This window comes from Ochotona curzoniae, unplaced genomic scaffold, assembly GCF_017591425.1.
Source record: "Ochotona curzoniae isolate NIBS_2020 unplaced genomic scaffold, NIBS_Ocur_1.0 scaffold_1037, whole genome shotgun sequence".
In the NCBI taxonomy this organism is placed as follows: domain Eukaryota; kingdom Metazoa; phylum Chordata; class Mammalia; order Lagomorpha; family Ochotonidae; genus Ochotona; species Ochotona curzoniae.
Genome location: NW_024467083.1, coordinates 11,810,346 through 11,827,044, shown reverse-complemented (window position 1 = coordinate 11,827,044; position 16,699 = coordinate 11,810,346). Strand labels below are relative to the sequence as shown.

Sequence of the window (16,699 nt, the reverse complement as noted above, 5' to 3'; positions counted from 1 at the left end):
AACACTTATGGTGCTATGACGCAAATTGTGGTAACGATTCACTGGTATTTTTATCTCCAAATTCATCAAGTTGTACACATTAAACATGTGTATCCTCCTGTGTATTAATTATATTCCAGTAAGGCAGCTAAAAAATTCAAACATTGAAATGGAATTTTCACTCCCTAAGGTCCCCTTCATTTCTTCAAAATCTAAATCTTCAGGATTCTGTTAATGTTAGTAAAAAATAAAATTTAAGCATGTAATCTATTTAAAGATTAATCAAATTGTGTCTCCCAAGCAGCTTCTATTGATCTAAATCCTGAAATTTATAAACTGGTTACATTATAATTTAAAATATTAAGTTGATGAATACCTTATAATAGTACATACTGTTATATAAATTAACATTTGGAGAATTTTAAATAGGCATGAGAAAATAAACATCAAGAATTAAAGTAAAAATGCAAAAAACTGAATATCCCTATGACATTTTTATAACACAAAAACCCTCATCATACTTAAAAAATAATGATTTTGATTTGTTAAACTACAACCGTAATACTCACCAACGTTTATTTTAAATGATGGCATTTTATTATGACATACTCTGAAAGTTAATTTCATGATACACTAAAAATTATTCCTGGAAACCACTGAGCCTGACTTCTTAAAAAACTGACGACAGCATCCTTTTCGTGGCTACTTTCATTAGGAGAAACAGTTGCACAATTTCTGTGTATTTGGAAGGCCACATCAAAATGTTCAGGCTCCACTCACCGTGAGAATGAGAATGCCCATGTCCGTGCCCATGACCATGGCTATGTGCAGGACCATGTTTCAGTTCGTGACCGTGACAGTGGTCTCCGTGGCCGTGTGCCGCATCTAGAGCTCCATTAAAGAGGGAATGACTGTGGCCATGGCCTAGAAAACAGTATTAGAACAGGAAAATAAACTATAGAAACCGCTAACAATATCATGCGGTATACTAAAACAAGCCAGCTCTAAATCCAGACTCAATTCACTGAACATTTACTTGAAAAAAGTGCTATAGATTAATTTAAATAATCCTGAGTTCCTACTATAAACAACAGGAAAAAAGTTAAAGCAAGACTTTCCTGAAAATGAAAATGAGTATGGACGAGATATATTCAGAAATACTTAAAGGTAATGACATTTGTTTATTCAAAAACTATTTATCTGGGACATAGTATGCTAAAGGCCTCGGGATGCAGCAGTAAAAATACAGACAAAAATCTTGAATAATACTGCTGAGCACACTGACAGAGACGAAACCAAACATGTGCATATGGTCACAATGACACAGGTGCAGGGAAGCACCTACCTTCAGCAGAAGGATTCGCAAAATTTATATCTATATCTATCTATATATACACACACACACACACACACACATATATACATTTTAATATTTATCTAATGTTATTGGAAAGGCAGATATACAGAGAGGAGAGACAGAGAGAAAGATCTTCCATCCAATGATTCACTCCACAAGTGAGCACAACAGCCGGTGCTGAGCCAATCCGAAGCCAGGAACCAGGAGCTCTTCTGGGTCTCCCACATGGGTGCAGAGTCCCAAGGCTTTGGGCTGTCCTCAAGCGCTTTCTCAGGCCACAAGTAGAGAGCTGGATGGGAAGCTGGGCTGCCGGGATTAGAACCGGCACCTATATGGAATCCTGGCACATGCGAGGCGAGGACTTTAACCACTATGCTATTGCACTGGGCCCGTAAAATTATATTAAAGCTATCAATTCTTAAAGAAACTTCTTATTCAGACTATTCAAAAACACAGAAAAATATTGGATATTATTTAATCAGAAAAATCATTCATGCTCAAAAATATTTTAAATACCAGAACAAATACATTGTTACGTCTTAAGAGAACAAAACAAAACAGAAAAATGAATGACTGTGGTTGGTGGAAAGAATGATGTTAGTAAACTACCTTCTCTAAAGTAACAAAATTGTGAAAGATGTAAATCAGCAATCATTCCAGAAAGCTGGCAACTAACCACAGCTGCACAACACACGGAAGGTCATCTCTCCCAGAGAGATCACTGAGCCTTGGCAAGATGGAGGGAAGCAAAAACCTTTGACATTTAAACTTGTATCTGTTCCCATTCCACCTTCCTTCCTGGCACCTGGGCAAAGCAGGCAAAAATCCAGCCAGTGGCCTTGGTAAGGAGACAGTGGACGCCTCTCCAGGATTTCATAATTAGTATTTCATACAAACTTGCAATTCCCTGCAAAAATTTGTTTCAACTATATGGATCTTACAGCCCAGATCAGCCTCAAGAAGACAAATGTTGGGAGCAGGGAATGACAGATTCCTAGGAATGTGCGCAAGGCTCGGCTTTCTGTTGTGGCCTGACAATTAAAAAGAAATGCCTAGGACGTTAGACAAACGTAGGCAACTGTGAAGACAACCTACATACTCCGGGGGTCTAAAAGATCGCACACACTGTGTATACACACGGATGGAAGACTTGAGAACAGAAAACTCACCACTCACCTCCCACTGAAAACCCTGTAAAAGCAGAAAGGAAACCCAAGGATATTTTGTAAACTGCCTAAACATGATTTCTCATAAATATCCCTTTAGCAAGAGCGGAAGACATACAGGCAGGGAATTTAAGGAAATCTTCTAATTACTGACTGACCACTGAATTAGACTAGTCCAGATGAGATTTCATAGGGAGCCCAATAAAAATAACAAAACTTAAAATTTACAGGATAGTCACAAAGGAATTCTAATAAATTAGCCTGAGAAAGACGTACAAGAAGAAAAAACACAATTACCATCACCACCCATACACATCACAATGAACTTTGGAGGTGAGACACAATCTCATAATAGGATTGGTACAATACATCACCTAAAATGTTCAGTCCCCATCAGATTCCGAGGGATGGAATAGTAAAACACACATTCACACAGAGAAAATCAGGTAACAATGTCTCTGAAGAGACCCCACATTTGAGTCTGAGTAGACAGCTTTTACAACACCTGCTACAAACACGCTCCAAGATCTAAGAAAATCATGTTGAAAGAATGAAAGACTTGGCTAGGCTTCGTGGCACAGCAGGTTAAGCCACCATTTAGGACAGCCAGGGTGCACACCAAATGCCAGTTCCAATCCTGGCTACACTGCTTCTTTACTGATTCCTGTGAATGCATCCAGAAGGCAGCAGATCATGACCCATGTCCTTGAATTCCAGTCACGTAACAGAAAGACCAAAATGGAGTTCCAGGCTCCTGGTTTTGGCCTGGTTCAACCTGACTATTGCAGGTTATCTAGGAAATAAACTAGTGGGAAAAAAATTAATCTATTAATAAACCAACTTCTCCTTTTCTGCTCTTCAAATAGACTAATAAACAATTTTTTAAAATTATGAAAGTGCTATAATGATGAGTTTACAAATAGATAATAAAGAGAAAAATTATATTGAAAAAGAACCAATAGAAATTCTGGAGCTAAAACCATAATGACAGAATTAAACTATTCATTCATGTATTTGACAGCATGTCTAAGTTGCATTAATAACAAATCTGAAGATGAGTCAATAAAGATCTATTCTGAAGGGAACAAAAATGAAAACCATCTCAGAGAACTGTGGGTAATCAGAATCTAAACAAGAGAAGAGGAAGAAGGCACAGAATATATTTAAAGAAATAATGTGGCCCAGTGCAGTGGCCTAGTGGCTAAAGTCCTTGCATGCATCGGGACAGGATCCCTTATGTGCAGTGGTCAATATTCTGGCTGCTCCACTTCCCTTCCAGCTCCCTGCTTGTGGCCTGGGAAAGCAGTCGAGGACGGCCCAAAGCCTTGGGGTCCTTCACCTGTGTAGGAGACCCAGAGGAGGCTCCTGGCTTCGTACCCTGGCTCAGCTACAGCTGCTGGGGCCACTTGGGGAGTAAACCAATGGATGGAAGATCTTTCTCTCTGTCTCTCCTTCTTCGATAAATCTACCTTTCCGATGATAAATAAATAAATATTTAAAGACACTTTCAGATAAAAACTTGCTCCTCGAAAAAATTAGCAAATCCTTTTGGAAAAAATGAAAGAATACACTAAACAGTAAGTTAAATTCACACAATTGGTAAGAAGACACAGGTACCACCAAAGACAGAACACCTATTTTCTTAACTTCATTTCTAATTTGTTTTAAAAAACAGTTGCACAAATCAGTTATAAAACTCGTGTTGATAGCTTGGGTACAGTTGAAGGGTACAACCAAGGAAGCTTTCATGGGTTAAAGGTTCATCTTCGCAGGCCCAGCGGCGTGGCCTAGCCAAGTGGCTAAATTCCTTGTCTGGAACATGCCGGTATCTCAACTGGGCGTTGGTTCTAATCTCAGCAGCCCCACTTCCCACCCAGCTCCCTGCTTGTGGCCTGGGAAAGCAGTCAAGGACGGCCCAAAGCCTTGGGACCCTGCACCCATGTGGGAGACCCAGAAGAAGTTCCTGGCTCCTGGCTCCGGATCGGCACAGCACCAGCCATTGCACTCACTTGGGGAGTGAAACATTGGACAGAAGATCTTCCTTTCTGTCTCTCCTTCTCTCTGTATATCTGACTTTCCAATAAAAATAAAAAAATAAATCTTTAAAACAAAAGGTTCATCTTCGCTATGAATGTCAGACCGGACTGACTGTGATTCTAACAAACAGGCTTTGGGGGATTTTGAGGACTAGGTAAGATCACCAGGCAGAGACCACATAAATGAATTAGGAGTGGCTCTCTATGTTCCCTGCCTCCGGCCACGTGATACCCTGTGCCACCTTGGGATTACGCTAGCAAAAGGCAGTCACTGTCAGATACAACCCCATGCGCCTCCAGAACCATGAGGGAAAATAAACTTTAGCTTTATAAAACAGCTTATCTTGGATATTTTTGTCTAGTAAAAAAAAAAAAAAGAAAACTACAATGGGCTTGTATTGACATATATTTCGACATAAAAATAAAGGAGAAGGAAGGCAACAGAAGTATGGTGTAAAGTTTTTCTGGAACACTGAATTAAGTTACTACTGATTGGTACTATATTGCTTTAATTAAGATGCTATTTGTAACTCCCAGAGCAGATAGCATCAAAATAAAGCACATTTTAATAAATGGTGACAACACAACTATCTGTTTATATTGAGTAGAAAAAGAAATTAAGCCTTAATTCACCTTGTCACAAAATATATTACATGTAGATGAAGGAAGATCATCAAACCAAAAGTTGCTAAAACATTAAAATATAAAAGATTTGTAACCCTGGAATGGAATAGGAAATTCCTTAAACAAAGCAGAAAATGTAGAGAAAGGCATTAGACAAAAACCAAGCTAATCTAAAGCAAGAATTCCTACATAAAGTTTAAAGATAGGCAAGACTAGAAAAAGATGTCAACAACATGCAGAAGAAAGGATAAAGGCAGGAAATATTAGCAATGATTACATATATGTACTAACAAGACAACAGAAAAGCAAACAAAACTATAGGCAGGAGAGGAGAAGTCAGAATGACTGCAAAAACATAAAAAAGATGTTGAGCCCAATTTAATGCTGCTTCAGCTGTGTTAAACCAATAACATTATGCACCAAAGTGAGCAGGAGGAAGTTAGTCCTTGCATTAATTCCTGGCAGTAAACATAAATGCAATGCTCAAATGTCAACCGGAACTAAACATGTATGTAACTAATGTTTTGGCAATTCTGTCTACACCCTAACACACTGCCAAGAACTGCCCACGTGGATGGGAATGTTCTACAACGTGCTGCTTACTGCACACTTGAATGTCACTAGTGTAACAAAGGAACTGAATTTCTATATTCTACTTTCTTGAGCTACGATTTAAACTGATGAGCAGCACAGCTCAACACTCGCATGTTTTCACAAGGCAAGGTCTCCTAGACTAGTGAAAACATGTAAACAATTTAAGATGTTTCCACAGAGCACGTTTTAAACAAACCATAGTTACCCAGTTCATGGAGTTTCATATGGCTGTATTTCATTTGATGGAAAGATTCCGAAAGAATCTGTACAACAGAATTTTATGTATACAATTCAACTTTTTAGCAACTAGATTAGTTTTGTTGCTTTCTGATATCTGTTTCATATAAATAGTAACACACTGACTACATGAGCTGCAGAAGTCTATAGGAGTCTCCCCAGAAATGATAAAATGCACAGATCTGAGAAGACAGTGAAATGGAAGGACATGCACAAGTAAGAAGAATGAGTCAGGAAGATATCAGTAAGCATTTATTTTCTTAAGAACATACTTTATATTTCAAAACCACACATTTTATAAAGTAAATAAGTATGACAGAAACCTGGTAGGAAGTGAAGAAACAAAGGGTTCTAACCATCATACCAGAGCCATGAGAATGTCCATGACCTCCATGCTTGAAAACAAATATTCCTATTAGGTTTACCACAAAGCCAAGAATGGAAACAAGCAGCAGTCTCTCATGGTGTACATCTGGAGGTGCTAACGCTCTCTAGAAAATACATAACACAAATAGCATTGGCACATTTTTAATTGATCAATTGATAAAAACTTATGATTAAAATGTCTAGTAATTTTTAGAATTGAAAGTGCTCAAAAAAATCTGCCAAAATAATCTACAGAAGCAAAACCAGTGCTCATATACTGATGAAAAAGTAACAACTGTACATGTAGGAATAAATACTTTGTCTTCCATTTTAAACTCACTAATATTTACACTATTTTTACATTATTTTTTAAAAATGTCAAACATTAATGATTCATTAGGAAAACTTTCAAGTTTTATTCTCTTTAACATTCCCAATTGCTCTCATTATCCAGATAATACCTTGATTTTTCAGTGTCAACACCTCAAATATTGCTTGTAAAGCACTAACATTTATTTTCAATTTTAAAGTTTCCAACAATATTAATAAATTCAATTCTTTTTAAACTCCTCCTATATACAGATAATATTATTTGCCTAATCCAAAAAGTGCTCTCAGTAGATACTTAATGATCATTTAACAATTTAATTACATGCAACTTTAGGTAATAAGCATTTTTATTATATAGTAAAGTCATTAAATCACTCTAATCATTATCTACTATACCTCAACGCCTTCTGAGAAAATAAAAAAAGCAGTGAAGATCAAAAACAGGCCATTGACAAAGCCAGCCAGAACTTCTGCTCTAACATACCTAAGGGAGAGCAAACAACTGAATTACTAAATCATTCCTTGCAAATCAAATGATCAATTTACATATGTTCAGTGATTCCAAAACAGTTGGTTATAAGTGGCCAGACACTTCCTAGTATTTATAGTACAGCATTTTATTTTACATACATCTTAGCAATTAATGACAAAATGAATTTAATTATTATGAATCAAGTTTAAAACAGAATGCCACACAGCGCACAGATTTCTACAAGCCAACCAAGATACCTTCTGAAAGTAAGTAGGTTTAGAAAAACCTTTCACAGAACAGGTAAATCTCAAGTTGCCACTGGATACAATAAAACAAGATTAGAGATGTGGACCAAGAAGAAAGTCTTCAAAAACAAAAAGTAGAAAAAACAGGCCTGGAAGAGTGTTCTCGAATTATGCCTCCTTCTCTACGAGTTCCTCATGCTCTCTGCTTTGTAGCTTTCAGCTTTCAAAGCTTTGTACAATGGAGCTTTGATGTGAAAGAAAATAAAATTATTTTGGAATTATCCCAGATACAACTTGAGATTTTTATTTTTAATGCTCTTTCTCTAAGATTAATAAATTTAGCATACACTTTCAGTTACCTAGTTTCAGAGTCAATTCTAGCTTCATAGAATTCTAATTAAACTGTTTTAAAAATACCTGTCTTTTTTTCCAGGGACTTCTGAAGCTTTCTGCTTCCTACCTGTGTGAAGCATTGGGGAAACATTTTATTTTTCCATAAAAGTGTATTTGGTTTAGTTAAAGTTCTTAGAAACAACTTTAACTATTTGTTCAACATAATTCAAACAGTGCTGAAAGCAACTAATCACTTTGGTCCTTAAACAATACAAGCGAGCACTGAAACTAACACTTTGCCTAAGCTTTGTATGTTAACTTCCAGAAAACACGATTTGCAGTGTAAAAAATATTTTTAAAAAGAACAAACTCTTCAAATGTATCTAATTACACTAAAGTTTGTCCTATCAAATGCATTCTAACACAGCATGTGCTTATATACTCAACAAATATTTTCATTTTCTAACATAGAAAAATAAGTTATTTGCTAAATATTAACTTTGTTCTACCAAAAAATTTCATTTCAATATCTTATAGCCGGTTTTCCATCATCTATCATTAGAAACTATTTATTTATTTATAAATAACTATTATAGATTTATTTATTTATAAAGATCATTTATTTGAAAAGCAGTGACAGATGGGAAGACCATCTACATGGGTCTAGGAGTTCAAGCACTTGGGCTATCTATCCTTCACTGCTATCCAAGGAGTGTTCACAGGGGACTGGATCAGAAGCAACACAACCAGGACTTGAATTGGTGTTTGGATGCCAGCATTGCAAGGGGTGGGCAGCTTAAACCTCTGTGCCACAATGCTATTGTCAAAGCATTTTCTTGTAATCTACTCCTCTAATCCCATAGTGAATTCTTGATTTTGAAAGTCTTTGTTCCTCGAGTTCCCTTAGAGTTCAACATCTAAGGGAAGAATGCCTTTTGTGTCCATGTGCTTGGACCCCTGCCACTCACAAAGACCAAGATGGAGACACCAGCTCCTGGCTTAAGTCTGGCCTAGACGTGAGACCACCTGCTAAGGACATCTGGCAAGTGAATCGAAAGATGTAAGAACTTTCCAATACCCCTCTCTTTTCCCTATCTCTGTCCTTTTCCATGTCATTATCCCTTTCAAAAAATTAAAGTTTTTAAAACTACTTTTCAAAAGGTTTCATCTTATTCTTAATCCCTAGATCACTGAAAATGCTCCATACATTTTTATAAATTGTTCTGTTCAAATAGTGACAGTATTTTTTAAAAAAAGATTTATTTTATTTTTATTAGAGAGTCAGATATATAGAGAGGAAGAGAGACAGAGAGGAATGATTCATTCCCCAAGTGACCTCAGTAGTCAGAGCTATGCTGAGCTGAAGCCAGGAGCCAAGAGCTTCCCACGGGTGCAGGGTCCCAAGGTTTTGGGCTGTCCTCGACTGCTTTCCCAGGCCACAAGTAGGGAGCTGGATGGGAAAAGAGGCTGCTAGGATCAGAACCAGTGCCCATACGGGATTCAGGTGTGTGCAAGGCGAGGACTTTAGCCACTTGGCTACCATGTCGGGCCCTATACTATTTTTAGAATATTTCTCAATGTAGTTGTAGATCTAAACTGAAACACTAGTGCAGAGTAGACGCACTTGCCTTTACAAATAACTATGATTACTTGAAAGGAGTCTGGGAATTAGAACATATAATTCAAGAAGGTGCTGTTTGCAGTCTTGGGGCAGGGCAAAAAAAAGAAAAAAAGCAAGGATATGCAGACATGTACATAAGCATGGATGTATACAACGACCACCTATGGCATCACACTACTTTTATGCTGGATTTTTCATCTCAAAAATAAAAACATGAAAAGACACAAAGTTTATATTTATATTAAGTATATGCCAACATGTTTACTTGCTCAGATTTCCCTACTAGTACTACCGTAAAGCCAGTTTTTTTATTATGATCATCTTGAATTGGGGGTTTGCAAAGATATATTTAGTGCTTAGCCTGCTCAGTATCATGTTGATGTACCAACATCAGCAATTTACTACTGTAGCTACTTACAGCTATAGCAATTCTTCAGTTTCAGATATTACACCAGCTTTTTATTCCCTCTTTTCCAAAAGGGAAAAAAAAAAGACAAGATAAGAAATAAGGGAGCAAAATAAAATACTATTGAATATGATATTCCAATGAGGTTTTTGAACATATGAATTACCAATTTTTCACCTAGATTAACCTTTAGATATAATTTTTTTAAAAGATTTATTTTTTTATTATTTTTTTATTGGAAAGGTGGATATACAGAGAGGAGGAGAGACAGAGAGGAAGATCTTCCATCCGATGATTCACTCCCCAAGTGAGCACAACGGCCGATGCTATGCCGATCCGAAGCCAGGAGCCTCCTCCGGGTCTCCCACGCGGGTGCAGGGTCCCAAAGCTTTGGGCCGTCCTCGACTGCTCTCCCGGGCCACAGGCAGGGAGCTGGAAGGGAAGCGGGGCTGCCGGGATAGAACCAGCGCCCATATGGGATCCCGGGGTGCAAGGCGAGGACCCTAACCACTGCGCCACTGCGCCGGGCCCTAGATATAAGTTTTATTTATAAGAATGTTTTAGGGCCTGGCGTGATAGCCTACTGGCTAAAATCCTCACCTTGCACGTGCCAGGATCCCACATGGATGATGGCTCTAATCCCGGCAGGTCCACTTCCCATCCAGATCCCTGCTTGTGGCCTGGGAAAGCAGTGGAGGATGGCCCAAAGCCTTTGGACCCTGCACCTGCAAGGGAGACCTGGAAGAAGCTTGAGGCTCCTGGCTACGGATTGGCTTAGCTCTACTGCTGCGGCCACTTGGGGAGTGAATCAGCGACAGATCTTCCTCTTTGTCTTTTCTCTTCTCTATATATCTGAATTTTAAATAAAAGTAAATAAACAAGCAAATAACTTTAAAAAATGTTTTAGTTGCTATACTCAACACTATTTGATTGTCACTAAAATAGTTACATCACAGAAAATTTTCTTAATTGAGATTTCAAGCTGTTTAAATTTATAGATATATAGGAACTCTTGCTCTATACTAACATAAAGAAGAATAATTAGTATTTTTGTCTTATCTAAGTAAAATCAGCAAGTTCCCCTATAGAACTTTGTCAGGAGCCGTGTACTATAGCCACACTGAAGCCATTTTGAATATAGAACTATGGGCCAGTGGAAAATCCCTGGCTGGCTAGATGCTTGAGAAAGAAGTTATGAAACTAATCACACGCTTAGCTTCAATTGTTTGTAGCAACTGTTTTAGAATATGATTTATGCTGTACCTGCCGACATCTTGTTACTGATTACCTATGCTATTGTTGATATGTTGGTTACTATTGTGGATATGGTGACTGCTCAAGAACAATTGGTCTGGAGACCATGGCTTGCGTCCTAGTTTCTCCTTTCCTCCCTGAGCCTTAGTTACTGAAGGATATAAAAACCCTCAACTAAAATCAATAAACTGACAGCTTGATCAGACATCCTGTCTTGCTGTCCATTCTTCGTGTCTCTTGTCCCCCAATCTCTCCTAGGTGGTTGCGACCCCCGTTGACTGTCCTGCTGGACAGGACAGAACTTCACTATCTGTTGCTGCACATGTACATTATATAGCTATTGTGGTGCTTTCGCAAAACTGTCTTCCCATGAAATCATAACTTCTTCCAAGGCAACAGCCGTGTTTTACTCATTTTTTTTTATCATTAGCATCGACAGAAAATTCAACTGCCAATGGATCTACAACGATTACCCATAAAAGGAACAGGCCATTAAAAGACTATGGGTGCTTGCTAAAAAACAAACCAAAACTGGAAAGAAAAAGGAAGAAATAAAAGAGAAGCAAAAGAAAAATGGATCTAAGAGATGGTGCATTTATAAAAGTGTGTGTAAACAATAAGATACAGCAGGAGAACTGCACAGGAAAGGAAGAAAGTGAGAGAAGCAAAGATATCGGGAAAGAGAGCAACAAAAGAAAAGAAAAAAAAAAGGACCCGACAGCTACAGTGGTGAAGAACAAAATGAAATACAAAGCAGAGCAAGCAGGAGAAGTGGTGAAACTGGTGAGAGGTCGTGAGCACAGGTCCAAGGGGTCAGAGACAAAAGAAGACAGCAAAGGAGAGAATAGGAGAATGAGAGAGATGAGAGGTGTGAAGTGAGGTGGAGAGAAAAGTCTATGGGCTAAAAAAAAGAAGAAGAAAAAAAAGGCAGCATAAATAATGGAAAATAGAAAATCCATTGTTTTCTTCAACCAGACACAGGTGGCAAAAAGTAAACTCTACCTAGTCCTTTAGTATAAAAATACCTTCCAAGCGCTTGAATTATTGTCCAAATCAGCAAAACTATGGGAAGAAGTATTTCACATAGTCAGGGCTGAAATGCATAATAATATAAAATCATATCATAAAATAAATGAAATAAAAACCAAAGCATCCCTTCAAGAAGAAAAAAATTGATACTTTTTATATAATAAAAACATTTTCCTCTCAATAAAAAGGGTGGGGGGAAATTGAGAAATGTACCTATATGGCGACAATTTTGCCTAAACTTTTTTTGGTAAAATCAAATGCCTTACCAATTTGAACAAACAAACAAAAAATGTGAGATACAAACAAAGCACATGCTACTCAGTTGGATTATAAACTGTGCAGAACAGGCAAAGCTAATCCATGAAGTTACGAAGGTGGCTGCTCTTGGGGATGTGAATGGGAAGGAATCAGAAGCGGCAGGAGAGTTTTAAGAATTCAAATTACAGAATTGTGTTCATCTTACAAAATCTGTTGAGTTTATGAGCTGTATTGTTTTCTATATATCTAATACTTCAATAAAAAGATTTTTTGAAGTCTTACCCGTAAGAGAAGGCATCATTGTCTCTCCATTTTGAAATAACAGAAGCTGCCAATCCAGCCAAAATGGCAGTGCTATCGAAAAACATGTGGAAAGAGTCGGAAATCAAGCCTAAACTGGAAAAGAACAAAACAATGGCACATTTTAATAAAACTAAGCAGGCATTCTAGTCTTGGATTCTGAAACACTCAGCCTTTGTTCATCAGGAATTAACCTGCTAAAGAGGCAACATTTACATATGATATGCAGAAAGACATCAAGGATAATTGTTACGCTTTTAGAAAGGAAACCATTGAATACTTGGGAAAACAAAATTCCCAACTGCTGTTGAGAGGAGTAGAAATAAAAGCCATCTGCCACACGCAAATGGCAGGAATCTAGACAACCCCTGCTCATCAGCAAAAATTATGATAGTGAAAGAAAGAAAAGAAAAGAAAAGAGAAAAAAGAAAAAAAAAGAAAAGAAAAAAAGAGAAAGAAAGAAAGAAAGAAAGAAAGAAAGAAAGAAAGAAAGAAAGAAAGAAAGAAAGAAAGAAAGAAAGAAAGAAAGAAAGAAAGAAAGAAAGAAAGAAAGAAAGAAAAGCCATCTCCTCTTACTGGTGGCTAAGCTGAAATCTGTTTGGGCCCATGCTCTTCCACTGAGATAAATCCAAAGTGTACAATTTGGTTGATGTGCTCATCCCTTGGATACCAGACTGCGTGCTGAGCAGGAGACAAGGAAAAGGCAGGGAGGAAATGCAAGAACTCTGAGAACCCCCACACTGACACTCAAGCATACAGCATACTCCTGTCTCTGTCAGGAGAACCTACTGCTCTTCTCTCCTTTACCAATATTGAATAAAACAGATACAAAAGCCTACTGCTAAGAGCATGAAAAGGCAGTTGAGGATGCTGAGCACCAGGGGCCCTGCCACCCATACGGGAGACCCAGATGAAGTTGCTAGCTGCTGGCTCCTGCCTGGCCCAACCCTGACTGATGCTACCATTTGGGGAATGAAACATTAGTTGGAATATCTACCTCTTTTGTTTCTACCTTTCTGCTATTCCACTTTCCAGATAAACCTTTTAAGACATACAGAGGAAAGGAGACAGAAAGATCCCTTGCAGGTGTGCCAGACATGATAAAAGCTGAAGTGTGTGAGAAAAAAAGGTCTCTAACACTCCAAATCACACACCAGAATCAAAGTAACAGGAAATATTGGGAAAATTAGGTCTATAGCTTGTTGAAAATTAAGTACCAACAACAAAACACGGGAGCACAAAACTCAGCTTATGAGCAACCTTGATCAAATAGGATTAAAACTCCTATACCAAGAGGCGGACCAAGCAAGCAAACAAACAAAAGCAACCAAAATCAAGCCAGTGAGGGTTCATTTCTATACAAATACATCATCATTCAACCTCCATTTCTATTATTATATTAAACATAATAGCTAGCACTCAATAAATATTAAGACACATAATAAAAGTGGAGGAACAAAAGAAGAGTCCCTGTTCAGAGCTAAAGCAATCATAGAATCAGAACCAGAAATGGGCCAGATGCTGTAATTGTGATAGGACTTGAAAAAATATTTAGTAAATATGTTAAAATATGTGACACAAAACAATGGAAAACTCATGAACAAATTACCAGATAGATACTATATAAGAATCAAATGGAAATGATAAAAATTCTAAATTAAGCACTGAAGATGAATAATATGCATGTGCTACAGAAAAAAAAAAACCTGACCCAGCAAGAATCAGTAAAAAGAAATCATACAAAATGGAGAACAAAGAGAAAATGCAATGAAAAACAAAATAAAACAGAGCATTCAAAACCTGTAAGAGTATCAGATGAGACTTAAGCACTCAGTGTTTCAAAAACAGGGAACAAAAGAATGGATTAGAGAAAGTATTTCAAGGCAAAATACATGCAAATTTTCCAAAATGTATGAAAGAAAATCAACCACAGTTCTCAAAAGCATAATTAATCTCATACTATGGGAAACAAAGCAAAACAAAACAAAAAACCAAAACCCTGCATTCTTTGCAAACTGCTAAACACAAAAGAACCAGAAAACTCTTAGAAAACCATTACTTATAAAATTACATATAAAAGATTAAGAGATAAGAGTTATGAAGTTTTCATCAGGAATTATTAAAGCCAGAATGTAAGAACATCTTTAAAGTAGTTAAAGAAAAATTAACAATCTAAAATTCTATATCCTGCAAAGTATCTCTTAAAGGCTCGGCCCAGTCCTGGCTGATGCTCTTTTGGCTTTTGCTCCTAAGAAAAGGAGGAACAGATTGGCAAGTAAGGGCATGCACTCTATCTCAGCTTTTCAAATAAATTAAAATTTTTTTTCAAGCAAAACTAAAGACTTCTTCAGACAACCAAGGCTCAGAGAATTAATTGCCAACAGACCTGAGTTAGATAATAAAGAAGTTCTTCAAGTAAGATAACGTCACATGGAAGCTCAGATCTGTAAAAACAAATGAAGAGTACTGAAAATGATAAATATGCTACTCAATATGTAAGATAACTTTCCTTACCTTCAATGTGTTTTAAAGGTAATTGAGGATGGAAAAATTTTTAAAAATCAACAGATCAAAAATTGTTTTTGTGAAAAGATCAACAAAATTGGTTACTTGTAGCAAATAGATCAAGTAAAAAGGACTCGAATTATTAAAAATTATGAAGAAACAGGGACTTTTACCACTGACTTTACAGGAATAAAAAATATTACAAGGAAACACTAAGACATTAGGCAACTCAGACAAAGTAAATTAATAGCTAAAAATCAATCTAAAAAACTGTATTTAAAAATATCTTAACAGACCTATAACAATGATGAGGATTGAATTAGTTAAAATTTTGAAAAAAGAAACAGCAATTCTGGTTTCCCTAACAAATCCTACCAAAAGGCTAAAGAACAACTAAATAATGGTCCTTTTCAAACTATTTCAGGAAATAGAAGATGAAAGAATAATTCCCAAGGCTTAGACTGGTGTTAGTTTGATACCTAAACCAAAGACATTGCAAGAAAACAAACTCCAGACCAATGCTTTAGTAAAACACATGGAAAAATCCTCAGCAGAAGACTAGCAAAGGGAATCCAGCAATACTGCAAAAGAGGTTATACTATCACCTCATAAGACTAAACCAAGGCAAAGTTGATTTAACATATAATAATTGCTTGATCAACATATTCTTCCTTATCAATGGAAAGACAAGCACCTTAGTAGCTGATGAAAAACATTTAACAATCTCTTTTATTAGGAGACACTAAAAAATTAGAATAGAAGAACTTCAGCCTGATAAATGGCATTCACAATAATTCATAGGTAACAACAACATCACAAATGGTTACCATCAGGTATAAGGATGTCTCTTCCCATTATATCTGTACCAGAGGACTTAGCCAGAGTATTTAAGCAGCAACAGAAATAAAAGGCACCCATGTTGGGGGAAAGGGAAGAAAAGAAAATTATCTGTAAATGACATGATATGGTATAGAGTCCTTGATTTACAATGAGGTCACAACCTGTTAAATCCATTCTACATTAAGAATTTAAGTTGTTGAAAATGCATCTAATATTGTAATCTCCTAAACACAATAGCACAGCCTAGCCTACTTTAAGCATGTCCAAACACTTAGTGTTTGTTAGTGTACAATTGAGCAAAATCACCTAACAAAAAGACCACTTTATAAGAAAGTATTGAATATCTCAAAATTCAAAGTATTATTTCTAATAAGTATGTATTTATTTCCTACCACTGTGAAGCAAAAACTTTTAATTGAATCATCGTTAAGTCAGGGAATGTTGATATGTAGAAAACCTTAAGTAATCTACCAAAAAATTATTAGAAGTATAAACAAATTCATAAGTTTACAGATAAAAAAATCAATAGATCATAATAAATTTACTCCTCCACAGCATCAAAAGCATAATATCAAACAAATGAAATGGCAATGCTATATCTGCTAAGAGATCTAAACCTTCACACATGAAGAACTTTTAAAACCGAAGAAAAATAACCCAATATAAAAAATGGAGTAAGATTTAAGTAAGCACTTTACAGTGACATACAAATGGTCAATAACATCATTAATTACAAGGAAATGTAAA

At 36.6% G+C, this 16,699-nt stretch overlaps 1 protein-coding gene across 3 annotated transcripts in view; it reads right to left on the bottom strand.

Annotated features, from left to right (window-relative positions):
- Positions 1-16,699, bottom strand: part of SLC30A7 (solute carrier family 30 member 7) — a 75,809-nt gene that overhangs the window by 54,546 nt on the left and 4,564 nt on the right. Inside the window, exons 2-6 of one of the 3 annotated variants that reach the window (XM_040999086.1) lie at positions 14,994-15,051; positions 12,590-12,703; positions 7,086-7,173; positions 6,358-6,484; positions 760-903 (exon numbers count right to left, since the gene is read on the bottom strand). In XM_040999086.1, the coding sequence (XP_040855020.1) occupies positions 760-903; positions 6,358-6,484; positions 7,086-7,173; positions 12,590-12,675 (445 nt within the window). In that variant the 5' untranslated portion in view covers positions 12,676-12,703; positions 14,994-15,051. The remainder of the gene's footprint in view (positions 1-759; positions 904-6,357; positions 6,485-7,085; positions 7,174-12,589; positions 12,704-14,993; positions 15,052-16,699) is intronic. The other 2 variants (XM_040999084.1, XM_040999085.1) reach the window with 2 other exon arrangements.